Genomic DNA, 14,599 nt, shown 5'->3' with positions numbered 1-14,599 from the left:
GGGCCTGGCCGTCAGAGAGCAGTCACGTCACCTCCGATCCTCCGTCCGCCTGCCCAGTGGCCCCAGCGTCTCCAGGCCTGCCAGGGAGCAGTTCCTTGCCCTCACCCACCCCCCCCGGCAGCCAGTACCCATTTCTGACCACTTGTGCGCAGGTCTAGGTGGGGCCCCCTTGGGCCCTCTCTGGCTGTGGGAGAGAGACGGGTAGGGTGCAGGCAGGGTCTGGAGGTGAGGAGTGAGGCCAGAGTGGGTGGTGGGTGGGGTGGAGAGCCCCCCACCCCCGCCCCGGGGCTCCGCTGTGACCTGAAGGCAGCAGCAGGTTCAGGGGCTCCTGTGAGGGTCCAGCTGCCGTGAAACGCTGGCGGTGGAGTCAAGTAGGGGTGGGGGGCTGGGCAGGGAGGCGGGGTGGGGGGTAGGGGGGGGGGGGGGGCTGGGTCGCAGCCCTCCAGCCTGTGCACCATGCTTCCCAGGGTGAGTGGGCACAGGGAGCCCCCACCTTTCTTCTGCCTGGCTCTGGCCCCCAGATCGCACTCAAACCCCATCCCTGTACCTGGCCAATTGGACCCCCCAGGCCCCCCACCTGCCGTCCCTCCTTCCCTAGCCCCGCTCCCACCAGCCGGAGCCCCCAGGAAAGCAGGGCTCTCCCGCCCCCTGGTGGCTGCCATGTGCCAGCAGTTCCGAGAAAGGCCGGGTTTGCCTACGCCGGCGGCTGAGTTTTATCTTCTGACCCAGGGAGACAATGACAACGGCCCATTTGTGGTCCTGGGATGCCCAGGGGTCAAAAGTCCTGGGTACATGTCTCAGCTGTCCACAGACTCCCTGGGAAACGGCGCAAGAGCTGGAGATGGGGGTCCACTCGGATGGCTCTGGTCCGTCCCTCTGCCAGAGCAAGGCCGCGCTCCGTTCTGCCCAGGAGAGCCCACAGCAAGCAGAGCACACACTTGTGCCCACAGAAACCTGTGTACCTGCCGCGCACACCCAGCCTCCAGGGCTTGACCTCTAGTCTGTGTTATGGGAGATGCTGGAGCAACCAGACCACCGGGCTCTGTGCCAGGAGCCCGGGTGGCACATGGCACTCTGTGCACTGCACGGATGGACGGACGGACGGGCGGGGAGATGCACGGATGGTCTGGATGGTGGACGAGTAGGTGGGCGGGTGGTGGGAGTGGATAATTTGGATGGATGGACGGATGGACGGACGGCGGTGGATGAGTGCGTGCAGGTGGGTGGGTTGGACGGGTGGGTGCGCAGAAGGTGGACGGACGGATGGATCGGTGAGTAGGCGGGTGGACGGAGGTAGGACAGGAGGTAGATGGAGGCAGGTGGATGGGTGGAGGGCAAAGGACCACAGGGCAGGGACCGCCTCCACCCCTGCTGCCCCAGTCAGGACCCAGCCCAGGAGCCCCCACCGGTGTGCTCTGGGGCCCGCACGCTGACAGCCCGGCCCTACCCCCCGCCGTGCTCTTGTGTGCAGGTGGGGACAGAATTCACGACCATCCTGTACAACTTCATGTGCAACAGCAGCTGTGTGGGGGGCATGAACCGACGACCCATCCTCATCATCATCACGCTGGAGACCCGGGAGTGAGTCTGCTGGGCACGTGGGCGGGGGCGGCTGGAGCGGGGGCTTGGGGCAGTGCTGCTGGGGCTGCACCTGAATCCAGGGCATGGTAAGGGATGGCGCTAGCCCTGGAGGTGAGTTTGAGGAGGGGCGGAGCCCCCTAGCCCCACCCCGGCTCCCACAAGGGCTCCCTGAGCAGGAGCTGGGCTTCAGGAGGACAGCAGAGGACCTGGTGTCCCAGAGCGGCCAGGAGCTCAGGCGTCCCCTCACCGGCTCATCGAGAGCCCCCTGGATGAGGTGGCCGGGGAGGGTGAGCAAGGCTGGCAGGGCTGGAGGCAGGCCCCTGAGGCTCATGATCCTGGCTGTGCCCCCCCGGCCCCCCGCCAGCGGACAGGTGCTGGGCCGCCGGTCCTTTGAGGGCCGCATCTGCGCCTGTCCTGGCCGAGACCGCAAGGCTGACGAAGACCACTTCCGGGAGCAGCAGGCCCTGAGCGAGAGCGCCACCAAGAACGGCGCCACCAGCAAGCGCGGTGAGCAGCCTGGGCGGGGGCGGGGGCGTGGGGGCGGCCCGGGATGTCAGCCAGAGCGGGACGGCCTGGGGGTGCCAGCCACGGGGTGCCCTGGCTCCAGCGCCATCTGGCAGGACCCCACCCTGGGTCGGCCCCTCTCGAATGGGTTACTGGTCTCCAGGCCCGTCCATGGTCACGCGCACGTGAGGGTCAGCTTGCACTGGGTGGCAGTATCCTGCGGGCCTGACCTGCGTGTGGCCTGCCTCCCCTTGCAGCCTTCAAACAGAGCCCCCCTGCCGTCCCTGCCCTGGGCACCAACGTGAAGAAGAGGAGGCAGGGGGACGAGGACGTGTACTACATGCACGTGAGTGGCCCTGGCGTCCTCCGGGCTGAGACCCGGGGCTCTGTGGGCAGCGGACGGGGCGCCCGGGGGAAGCAGCTCCCAGGCAGCGACTCTGTGGGCTACCCTCCCCCACACACGAGAAGGCCTGCTGAGATGGGGGTGGGGGGCGCGGACCCCTCCAGGGGACAGTGCATCAGGGATCACGGTGTCTGTGACCCCACTTTCCATGGCCGCCGCGTGGGTCAGAGCGCCCACGAGCTCTGCCGGGACGGTTCTTCTGTTTTGTGAAGCTGATTCCACAATAAGCCCCGGGTTCTCCAAGCTCCCTCTCTGGTGCGTGCCCCGCCCGGCACCCTGAGTGTGTAGAGCCCCGGGACGGGAAGGGGGCATGGTGGGCGCTCACCGGGCTGCAGACCTGCTGCTGGGGAACGGGGGCCTCCCGGGCCACAGCATGCTAGGGGGCTCCGTGAAAGGTCCCCGCGACCCCACAGGCCCCTGTGCCAAGGGTCCCCCGTCCGTGCTCAGGTGCGGGGCCGGGAGAACTTCGAGATCCTGATGAAGGTGAAGGAGAGCCTGGAGCTGATGGAGCTGGTGCCACAGCAGCTGGTGGACGCGTACCGGCAGCAACAGCAGCAGCTCCTGCAGCGGCCGTGAGTGCGCCCCGCCCCGCCCTGCTGCCCCCGGCCGGAAGGGTGGATGAGTCCGCCCTCCCACCCCCCACACCCTCATACCCCCACCCCCGCCAGGGCAGGTACTCATGGCCCCCACCTGGTGCCCCCTCCTCCAGGGAGCCTTCCGTGCACCACGCTGTCTGGGCCTCGGCCCGCCTCTCCCACGGGGGCCTCCTAAGTGTCCACTGACCGGGAGGCGGTGGGGAGGGGGCTCAGCACGGCAGCCCCACCGGCTGGTTCCCGCGGCAGGGCCAGCTCTCCCCTCAGTGCTCTGGAGGGCAGGCGGGGGCCGTCCGGCCCAGGTCTGGGTGGGAACGCGGGTGAGGAGGGGGTGCCCAGCGCATGGGGCGTCGCGGGGAAATGACCAGGAGCTGTTGCTGTCCGAGCAGGAGCCACCTGCAGCCAGCGCCCTATGGGCCCGTCCTGTCACCCATGAACAAAGCGCACGGGGGCGTCAACAAGCTGCCCTCCGTCAGCCAGCTGGTGGGTCAGCCGCCCCCGCACGGCTCAGCGGCCGGGCCCAACCTGGGGCCCATGGGTGAGCAGCTGGGGCGCATGGGTGCGTGGCTCGGGCAGGGCGGGGCCCGAGCGGGCTGGGAAGGCGCAGAGCGTGGGTCCGGCTGCGGACGCTGCCGCCCAGCTCAGGGCTGTCGGTGGCCACCTCGCACCGGCAGCTGCTGTCCACGGGCGGGAGGCACAGCCGCGGACAGTCCTCTGTCCGTTCCCCGCCACGGGGAGGTCCGTACTGTGCTCTCTTCCCAGTCGTGCAGAGCCAGGGAGGCCCGACCCGACTGGCCCTGACAGTCCCCACTGCCACCTGCCTAGGCCCCGGGATTCTCAACAACCATGGCCACGCCCTGCCGACCGGCAGTGAGATGAACGGCAGCCACAGTGCCCAGTCCATGGTCTCGGGGTCCCACTGCACCCCACCACCCCCCTACCACGCTGACCCCAGTCTGGTCAGGTACGTGGCCTGCTGCTGGGTCCTGCCACGAAGCCACTGACCTCAGCCCCTCTCCTGCCTCTCCTCGTGCCCATCCGCTGCGCCAGCTCGAGCCCAGACAGCGGCAGGGGAGGGCCCGGGAGGGAGCACCCAGCAGGTGCTTGGGAGAGAGCGTGAAACACAGGGGCTTGTGGGGCGGCCGTGGGCAGGCCGGGGCGCCAGGCCACACAGCCGAGCGTGTGCTTGGAAGTTAGAGCTGGTCCACACCCACCTTCTCCCCGCAGTTTCCTCACGGGACTGGGGTGTCCGAACTGCATCGAGTACTTCACGTCCCAGGGCCTGCAGAGCGTCTACCACCTGCAGAACCTCACCGTCGAGGTAGGAGCCCGCCCGCAGGAGGGAGCCCGGCGCCCCCGCCCAGGGCCCAGCCGTCCTCTGCTTGCTCCCAGCGCTCTGTTTCCTGCTCTCACGAGGGAGGGAGGCGGGGAAGTCCAGGAAAACACGTCTTCTGAGACCAAGTCCACCTCCTCTCTCACGTCTGGCTTCTAGCAAGTCAGCCTTTGAGGTGGGGGCGGGGTCAGCTGCGCAGGCGGCGGCTGGATGGGACCCCCCACCCCGGGCCCCTGGCAGAGCGTGGCTCATGTGGCTGTGAAGCCGCCCTCAGACCCAGCGGCCCGGCTGCCTATGATTTGGGGGACAGGCTGTTCCCAAAGCACAGAGAGTTGCCAAAGCCAGAAGGGTCTCGGAGCTGGTGCAGCTGAGTGCCACTTACACGGGCAGAAACTGAGGCCCACAGAAAGCAAGACAGTCCTTGCTGTGCGCCCACAACCACGGTGGGTCCTGGGTTCAGATGGTGCCAGGCTAGAAGCAAAGGGCCATGGCCGACCTCTGGGTCGGACAAGAACACCGGCAGGGAGTCCCTCCTGAACTGTGAAAGACGTCACTTGCTCGCAGCCTAGGGCTGTCTTGAGCTCTAATGTGTGGTTAGCCAAGGGAAGCTCAAGCCTCGGGAGCCCCAGATCCCAGGGGGTTCCAGCCCCCCGGCGGCCGGCAGGGGCTCGGCGCCCCACCCAGGGCTATGGGCCAGTCGCTCCGTGAAAGCCCTCCCCTCCCATCCACACCCACTCCTGCCCGGGCTAGTTCCGGTGCCTGGCTTGGCGGGGAGGGCGCAGAGGCTGAGTGATCTGCTCTGGCCCCCACGGGGCCTGCTGGTCCGCAGAGCCCAGGAGCGACGTCACCCCTACACGCACACGCCCCTTCTCAGCTCTCCGGTTACGTTACGGAAGGCCATGGCCTCCTGCGTGCGGCACTGGCTGCCCCGTTTCTGCCCGGCGCCGTCCATCGCTGGGGGGTGGGGGTGGGGGGCTCCTGGGCCGGGGCCATTAACGGTGGCCCGCGGCTCCCGCAGGATCTCGGCGCCCTGAAGATCCCGGACCAGTACCGCATGACCATCTGGAGAGGCCTGCAGGACCTGAAGCAGAGCCACGACTGTGGCGCCCAGCAGCTGATCCGCTCCAGCAGCAACGCCTCCACCATCTCCATCGGCAGCTCCGGGGAGCTGCAGCGGCAGCGGGTCATGGAGGCCGTGCACTTCCGCGTGCGCCACACCATCACCATCCCCAACCGCGGGGGCCCGGGCGGGGGTGCGGGGCCTGACGAATGGGCCGACTTTGGCTTCGACCTCCCGGACTGCAAGTCCCGAAAACAGTCCATCAAAGAGGAGTTCACGGAGAGCGAGATTCACTGAGGAGCCGGGCTCTGCAGGAGGGCGGGCGCCCGCTGAGGGCACAGCGCAGGGCCAGCAGCGGCCCTGGCCTGGACTCCCCGGGAAGCCTGGCTTTGTCTCCTCTTGCTTTTGTCCAAGACTGCCTGTGGAGGCCGGCCCGCAGGAAAGGACGAGGCCCACCCCGCAGCACCCTGGACAGCGGGCGTGACGTGCCGGGGCGGGACCTGTGCCCTGTGCCCTGGGTGCTCCCGAGGGCTGGCGTCACCCACCATGGGCCTCGTCCTCCTTAGGGCTCTGCGGCTCCCCAGCGGGATCCTTCAGGACACGAGGATCCCCTCTGCTGATGGACTGCCAAAGTATTTTTCGATGTCTTTTGAGCGGCTCCAGGATTGTATCTAAAACGTGTTTATTTTGGGTCGATGCTTCAGACCCTGTCTCTGCCCAAGGCTGGGTCCCTCTGCCAGACTGGAGCGTCAGTCTGTCCCTCGCTCTTCAAACCAGCTACCTTCCACCTCCTGCCCAAAGAGGAAAACCAGAATCTCCCTGGAACTGGAGGGGCCCAGGGGCCAGTGCGTTTGCCACGTGTGTGGTCCCTCCCGGGAGGCAAGGACACTTCTGGTCAGTGGCCACCAGCCAACACCCACGCCAATACCACTGGCCATAGCCGCCACCCTTCGGCGACCTTCACGGCACAGACGTGGACAGCATGCTCATCGGAATACTGGAAATTGTCAATATTTGATAAAACGATACCCTTTGCACTTGGCGGGTCAGCTTTCATTTTATTTTTTGCTTTCATCCTTGATATTCCCTGCAGAGTTCAACCTGCATTCCTGGCTCCCCAGGTCCGCACAAACAAAGCTGCGCTAGAACAGAGGGCAAGCCAGGCGAGGGCAGCTTCTCACTCCGACGCTGGACGGGGCGGTGGGGCAGTGGAGGGCCGGGCTGGGTCCACCTGCCGTGTGGCTGCGAAGCTCTCCACGTGGGACAGCTCCGCTCCGTTGGCCGTGCTGGCAAACTGGGGGCAGGGCAGTGGGTCACCTTTCTCAGGGCTGTGGGGAGAACTGTTCCCAGGCGGAGGGAGCAGTGGGCGGGAAGGTGCACCCGTTGTGGGGCTCGAGGAAGCCCCGATTGGGGAGGGCCCTCCTGTCCTCCTAGGGGTGGTCCTGAGGCAGGCACTGGGGCTGCAGGCTTTCACAAGGACCCCCGGGGGGCAGCGGGCTGGGGGCTGGGGGCAGCATGGGGCCATTTTCATTTGCAAGGAAACTCTTGAGCCGTTGTGGCCAGCACACGACAGACCCAGCACCATGTCCACGGCAGGACATGCGGCCAGAGACGCCGCCTTGTTCCAGCAGGCAGGAGAAAGGCCCGCAGGCGTGCCAGCGCGTGGCTGTTCCCAAGCTCAGCCGGCCCCTGCCGCGCCTGTGGAACGTGGGTGAGCCCCTCCCGCGCGGGTCCCCGCTGACGCCCCACGGAGGCAGGCAAGCCTCCAGGCCGGGGAAGGTGGCCGCGCGGCCCTCGCTCCCTTTAGGTGTGCCGGCTGCCCTGAGCCCCGTGGGAGGCGCCTTCCTCTTCAGGCCCCGTGTTCACAGGCGTCCAGGACTCCAGCTCCGTCCCACTCCGCGCGGGACCAGGAGTGGGTGGGAAAATGCCAGCTCCCCTCCCCCGTGTCTGTCCTGGGAGAAGGGGGGATGTTCCTTGCTGCGTGGTGGTTCAGAGACTGGCCAGCAGGGGAAGGGAGCCCCAGAACAGAACCCAGGCCAGCCCCACCCCAAGCCCACCCTGGGGGCCACCTCCAGACCAGGACTTCGCCTTGGAAAGCCGTGCCCGTTCCTGTGGCCAGTCTACACTGACCGAAAGCATCGTTTGTGTGGATGTGAGCGGCTGCGTCTGGGATAATGCCGTCATCCGCCGCCCCGCACCGTGCACTTGCTGGGACCAGCTTCCAGGGCTGTCAGCGCACCAGGAGGTTCTGACCCTCAGCAGGGGCCAACCGGGGCAACAGAACCAGCTCATTCCAACGGGCAGCAGACTCTGATCCCTAGCCCAGGGGGGCTCCGTGCGCACGGGGCTCTGCCGTCTCCCCAGGGAGGTGCATGCCGCACTAGAGGACCACGGTCACGGGCCGCAGACTCAGGGCTACTGGGGGCTGTGTGAGGCTGCCCGTGCCACCGTTTTCTCATGTCATGCCCCCCCCACCCCCCTCTCCACCGCGAGGCCGGGGAAAGAAGTACACTGTCGTGCTCTTGCCTTGGGCATCAAGGCTGGGCTGGAGTCTGGCAAGTGCTCCTGTGGCCACACCCTGGGGCTCCCCAGTGGTGCCCCCTTGTTCCACCACAGGTGCTGGGGACTCATCCCCAACTTGCTGGGGTCTGCAAACCTGGCTGGAACCCAGCTGGATGGGGCAAGCCCAGGGCTCCGTTGGCTTTGTCTCTGCAGCCTGCTCCTGTGGGCCCCAGTCCAGCAGGAAATGCCACAGGGGCCCCACCGGGTGCCCAGGAAAGGGCTGGAGAGCGGCAGGCAGAGCCCTGAACATCAAGAGGGGAGGGAGGAGGTCATCCCACGGAGCCCTGGGCCACACATGCCGTCCTGGAGCCTCTCTCTGTGCTGGAGGGTGAGCACCTTTGGGGAGAACAAGGCACGAGAATCACTTGAGTAGGAACTTGGGCCTGCTTAGGAGACGGTGCAAATGGTGAGGAGCAACACCACGCAGGTCTGAGGCCCTGGGTCTGCAGAACTTGAAAACCAAGAACAAATAAACCTTGAGGGCAGGGGTTTTTCCAGTGGCGAAGGGGCAGGAGGGACGCTCTGGCTGGGAAGCAGCCTGGAGAGGGAGGTGGGCCGCGCGCCCACACTGACACCGGCCGGCCTGGGCTCGGGCCAGAGAGCACGTTGCTGCGGGGGGACCCGCGCCCCTCACGGCTCCCCACAGGCTTGGCTGCGTGCAAAGTTCGTCACCAGGGCTGGGCCACAGGGGAGCAGTCATTTCCATGGCCCAGGCCCCCCCACGCACGGATCAGGGACAGGTCTCAAATGCAGATGGCCACTTCTCTGTTTCCATAGGGTAAAGCACTTTAATGCTCTAAGGTTACAAAAAAAAAAAAAAAAAAAATACCACCCATGTTTTTAATGTAATTGATGCTTCTTCAAGCAGTATTAATGGATCTACTCCAATGATATTAACTTTTTTTGGTAATGTAATCTTGGGAAAATGTGTTATTTTTTTAGCTGTGTTTTGTGGGTAATTTTGTTTTTGTAACGTAATAAAGAGCACATTCCAAAGGCGGTCTCTGAGTAACTCAGGATGAGAACGGCACACGCGCCGGCGGCTCCCCACAGGCGGGGGCTGTGGCCTGCAGCAGCCCCTCTGCGCTTCTCCGAGGTTTTAGGTGGCATGAGGCCGTGGGCACCGCAGAGCCACGAGCTCAGGCTGCCTGGTCACAGGGGAGACCCGGGCGCCCACGCGGGGTTCTGTCGGCGCAAAGCTGCCTGACCTCACGGGCCTCACTTCGGCCTCGGCTCCCAACCCCTCATCCAAGGGGCGGCCGGAGGTCTCGACTTCGGAAAGCTCACGCGGGGTGCGAGCAGACCACTAACAGCCCCCCAGCTGCCTGGAATCCAGCACGTTCACACTTCTCTGCAAAACTGAGAGAGCTTCCGTCTGCTTCCCTCGGGCCAGACGCCACGCGGGCTTCCCTCCCGTTCTCCCAGTTCTCAGCTTTCTGCATTTCTGGGCTGTAGGAGACGGGGCGATGCCCCAGCAAAATAGGCCTCGTGAGTCTGCTCAACCTGCGGGGGCCCAAGTCTTTTAGACATTACGCTAAAACTAAGCAGAAGAGAAAACACACAAAGGCCAGATGGAGCCATCCCCATACTCCTCTGGCACTCATGGAGGCAGGGAGAGCTCCGCAGGGACACCACAGGCAGGCAGGCCCGGAGAGGCCAGGTGAAGCCAGAAGAGGCCAGGAGGGGTCTGGAGAAGCCGGGGGCGGGGGGGCCCAGGAAGGGCCAGGAGGGGTCTGGAGAGGCCAGGGGGTGGGGTCAAGAGGGGTCTGGAGAAGCCAGGAGGGGCCGGGAGGGGTTAGGTGTACCAACCGGGGCCCCAGCCCCACCTTTCTGGTTGGGCCCATTGATTCACACAGGCTCCTCTGAGCCAAACCTGTTCATTCCCAGAGTTGTTGTCTATCCCAGGCCCACTGTGGAGGGCTGAGCGGAACGTGCCCCCACCCCATCACTGAGACAGGAACCCCAGTGACAAACCCACCCACACCTCTGGACTGGATGGGAAACGAAGAAAGGCAGCATCTGAGGAACGAACACGGTAACGCTTGCAGCACAAGGTGCTTTCCGTATCTTTGTTCAGAAACATTTTTTTAAGTAGGATATGAGCAATACAGCCAATCACTACAGATATACAAAAACGTCTCCTGTGTCCACTGCATGAGGCAAAAACAATGATCTGGGTAAAAGGAGACCGGCTACTCCGCAAGGCGTGCATCCCAGCGACCGGCACGTAGTGCCACAAGGAAAAGAGGAGGCCTGGCGGCACATTCGCCGCCCCTCGGGAGGAGAAGGGCGTCCACTCATCTCCCCGCCAACCTCCGAAGACCAAGTCTGCACACCGGCAAGAACAGGACGGGCTTTGACAGCGCGCCGGGGCATCTCGGACCTGGAGGAAAGGTGCCGTCCCCACGCCTGCCTCCTGCGCGGATCCTTCCAGATGACCGGCTGCTTCCAAGCACCGCCACGCCACAACTGCCCCAGCCACCTCCAGCTCTGCGCCTCCCCCAGAGACAGCTTGCAGCTGCCCCTGCTGAGCCCACCCGGCCACCCTGCCCTGACCCCCGGGCCCCACGCTGCAGGGGCTCCTGCCGGAAGCGCCTCCCTCACACATATCCAAGTTCCTCCTGTGAACTTCCCCGACCTTGAAAGGTTCTGAGACCGTGTCCGAAGAGCTCTCGGTACCCCTCCCAGTGGTGCCTGGCCGGGGTCTAAGAGGGCGGGGAGAGGCCAGCGCCCCAGCCGGAGACGCCCAGGGGGTCTGGAAGGTGCCCAGAGAACCGTGCACCTGAGGACGTGGCAGCCAGACCCGACTGGAACGTGCGGACACTGAGAAGGCACCACGTGTGCACAGTGAGCTACAGTCAGCGCTGGACCGAGGCAGGGCCAGGTGCTAAGCACGCAGGGCAGAGATGAGTGGAGCAGAGCAGTTAAGTCAGGTCAGCAAGAGACCTGCGGGATGACATCCGAGGAAACCCCCAGCAGGATGGCGGAGCCTAGGACAGAGCCTAGGACGGACGCATCCAGGCAAAGCAGAGGGCGAGGGCAAAGCTCCAGGGAGGGGCCCGCAATGGCGATAGATGAGCCGTCCACTTCTTCGGTTCTCTTCTGCCGGGCCAGGGTGCACCCATCCTCACTGTCCCATGCTGCTGACAGGTGACCCGCTGCTCTGCGCGCGCCCTACCTGGCTGGGATTCCCTCCCCAACATTCAGCTTTGCAACTCAGAGAATGGAAAAGGGCCTGTCACTGAGGAGGTGTGAGAGCAGAGCGTATTAAAATAATGAATCTGAAAGTCCACTAAACACACATTTCCGCGTGATGCCTCTTAGCCCTTTGTCACAGTGGGGAGATTCGATACTGCCATCCGTCTTGGTCATAACTCTTCAGACTTTCTGACATGTGTTTCACATTCCTTTACTTGCTCCTGAAACTGGGGTGAAGGGGGCACGTCCTGAATGGACCCCCAGCCCTTGGACAGTGGCAGGAGAGCCCTGAAAGGAACACCGCAGTCTGACCTGCACAGAGGGCACTCCCCAGGGCAAAGGCCACGTCTGGAGTGACTTCCCCGAGCGACGAACTGACGACATCCATGTCACACGTCACAGGTGAGCCAGCGCTGCCGATGCCGGCAGCCAGCCTGGAGGGCTGTTACCAGAGCATCACCGCAGGGCTCTCTGGCCCGAAGGGAAGCGAGGTGCACATCCACGATGGGGGTCCTCATCTGACTTCCTCAGGAGACCCCAGGAAGCTGCTGGGCACAGACCGCTGAAGGCAGAGCCGACGGACCTTCCCCAAGCCATGCCCAGCGGGTCTGCTCCGGTGAGAACTGCGGAGCTGGCTCAAAGTGCCTGGGAGGGAACTGAGCCTGGGCTTGCCCTGGCCCCTGCCCCCTGCACCAGAGTGAGAAGCACATCTGGTCAGCCAAGCCCCAGGGCCAAATCCCGCACCAGAGTCTCTTGGGGACCACACCCCTCCATGCCCACCCGAAGCTGGTAAGTTCCAAGGCCAGCAGCCACGCAGCTCACTGGACACAAGCAGGACAGTGGCCCGCCCACGCTGTCGTCTGGATGCTAACGCCTCAGGCACTGTGTGAGTTTTGTAATTAAGTATCTGGCTATTCACCTGCTCGGTAGTCATCCCTCTTCCCAGATCCTAAGCTCAGCAGTGCAAAGGCCATTCTGTTTTATCCCTCAGTAAACACCCCACGCCCAGCGCGCTCCTGCAGAACTAGGAGCCATTTGAGATGCTGGTCAAGACAGTAACGGGACCCGCACTCCCTGCATCTCAGAGAAAGCAAAAGCAGTTCGGAGAGGCTGGGCCCAAAGTCACAAAGTGAGGGGCAGAACCTGGCTGGACTGAGCCTGAAGCCTGAGCGGCGCTCTCCCCTCGAGACCCCGCTGCGAGCAGGCGTCTCTAGAACATATAACACTCGGACAGAAAAAGCCAGTTAACTCTCGCTTCTGGAAATGAGAAATCTCATTTCGAGATTGCAGGGTAGCTTTTTGGAAAAAAGTACCCTAAGTATGAGACATCGTTGTATGTCCTTGAAAACAAAAGTCACTAGGAGGCTGTTCGTGTAACATCCACAGACTGAAGGCTGGCCACCGCCAGCACCACCCGAGCAGGACAGCCGTCCGCCTGTCCAAAGTAGGTCTCCCGCAGAACATCCCTTCCCTGAAAATTGCCGGTACACCCGGAACTCACAGCACGGAGTACAGATCGGCCTGGAAATCCCAACCGTGTTTTTCTCTACGATCACGGACCACCCTCAGGCCTGGCAGCTGTCACTCAGAGCCTTATTCCTGGTGACAAAGGGGTCAGGCACGTGCCTTTAACAGGACAGCACAAGGCCCAGAAAAAATACATCCACCTCCAAGTCTGCCAGGGCAGATGGAATTTCTGTCAGTATTTCTCAAACTTGAGTAAGATGCAAACGCCTTCTGAAGGAAAAAACTTCCCTGCATTTCCAGCACTGACTTAAATGATTCTGAATACAACCTACATAACATAAAAGAAGGCATTAATCCCTCATGTAACTGTTAAACCAAAACCAACTTGTAAAACCAAATCCAAAGATCACGATACCGCTAAAGGCAGATACGCCTGTATTTGACACTTTGTGGCAACGCGCAGCCCCGCAGAGTGAACACCAGCCTCCCAGCTGGTGGTTTCCCCTACGAGGAGTTCCCAGTGCCACCGGCTGGGTTCTGGCCCCGCCCCCACTCCGCCTCCTCCGTTCCCACCGCCACAGGTGTTCCCCTCACCGCACAACGTCAGGCCGATCAGAGTCCATGTGTCGGTGGCGTCGGTCACTGGATCACACCACATGACTGGCCGCAGAGTGCCCACCGGGCGGTCAGGAGCAGCGACGCGACTGCCATTCGTGATGAGCACGGACTCTGAACGGGGCGCTGCCAACCAGCAGGAGCTCCCACTTCTGTAACACGGCAGGGTCACACGGCTCCAAGTGGCCAGGCCAGGGCAGGACCCCAGGGGAGTGGCCTGAGTCTATGCGGCCCCTATAGATGACCAAATACGGTCTAATATTCTCAGATCACCAAAACGTAAATGCGGAGTTATGAAATGTTTGCAGAAAAATCTTAGATCTCAAAGGACACCCCAGCTCGAGAAGCACACTGGCCCCTTCCGTCGTTAAGCCTTCCTGTCCCTGACTGGCCAAGAGGTCAGTCCCTAGGTGAGGTGGCCCTCTGGGAGAAGCACTCTGTGTGTCCTTCAGAAACGGTCCCGAGTGTTTCCAGAATTCTTTCCCATAAGTAATGGTCAGCCCACAGTTTCTGAGTAAAAAGGCTATGACTTAAGAGCCCAAGCCCCTCTTACGGAATACTGAAGAAGTCCGCTTCAGATAAAAGTTGGTGACCTCACGGCCACCGCAGGACACGAGCACTGGCAAATGGGTGTTACAGGTTTGTGTCGACTCACCCTACGGAGCTCAAGATGGCTTTTGATATGCTTAGAAATTAGTGCCCGATCATCAGTCCAGGAAACCGAAGGGGCTGGGGGTGGGGAACACGCCCAGCTTCCTCACTGAGGCAAACATTACCCTGAAACCGAAACCATGTGAAGACGCCATAAAGAAGCTACAGAGAACCCTCTCATCAACACGGAAACATTCTTACCAGGAATTCAGCAAATGGAACCCAACAATGTATAACAAGGGTAATACGGCACGAGCAAGCGCGCTTCTGGGAGAAGGCAAGGCTGACTGGGTATTCATCCATTGTCTCAACTGAAGCAGAAAATGCATTTGATAAAACTCAATACCCACTCATCACAAAAACGCTCAGTGAAGTAGGAACAGAAGGCAAATTGCTCCCCGCCCCCCAGCAGAACTCACTGTGGGCACCACACTCGCAAACGACAAAGGCCTCCACCCTGACTGGGCACAACATGAGGCTCTTCTCATTCCTACTCCACATCACAGGACAGGTCCCCACCAGTGCAATGAGATAAGAAAAGGAAAAGCAAACCAGCTAGGAAGAAAGAAAAGAAGAAAGTCGTCTCTACAGTGAATCAACAGAACATGGGAATTAAGCGAGGTCATAGAATA

At 62.7% G+C, this 14,599-nt stretch overlaps 1 protein-coding gene across 1 annotated transcript in view; it reads left to right on the top strand.

Annotated features, from left to right (window-relative positions):
• Positions 1-6,511, top strand: part of LOC111154804 (tumor protein p73) — a 47,420-nt gene extending 40,909 nt beyond the window's left edge. The window contains exons 7-14 of the mRNA XM_022514723.1: positions 1,472-1,581; positions 1,946-2,088; positions 2,343-2,431; positions 2,936-3,060; positions 3,471-3,619; positions 3,907-4,045; positions 4,309-4,402; positions 5,433-6,511. Of these exons, the coding sequence (XP_022370431.1) occupies positions 1,472-1,581; positions 1,946-2,088; positions 2,343-2,431; positions 2,936-3,060; positions 3,471-3,619; positions 3,907-4,045; positions 4,309-4,402; positions 5,433-5,771 (1,188 nt within the window). The 3' untranslated portion in view covers positions 5,772-6,511. The remainder of the gene's footprint in view (positions 1-1,471; positions 1,582-1,945; positions 2,089-2,342; positions 2,432-2,935; positions 3,061-3,470; positions 3,620-3,906; positions 4,046-4,308; positions 4,403-5,432) is intronic.
• The last annotated feature ends 8,088 nt before the right edge of the window (positions 6,512-14,599 follow it).

This window comes from Enhydra lutris, unplaced genomic scaffold (assembly GCF_002288905.1).
Source record: "Enhydra lutris kenyoni isolate GAN:26980312 unplaced genomic scaffold, ASM228890v2 scaffoldscaffold38, whole genome shotgun sequence".
Classification (NCBI taxonomy): domain Eukaryota; kingdom Metazoa; phylum Chordata; class Mammalia; order Carnivora; family Mustelidae; genus Enhydra; species Enhydra lutris.
This window is presented reverse-complemented; position numbering and strand designations above follow the sequence as displayed.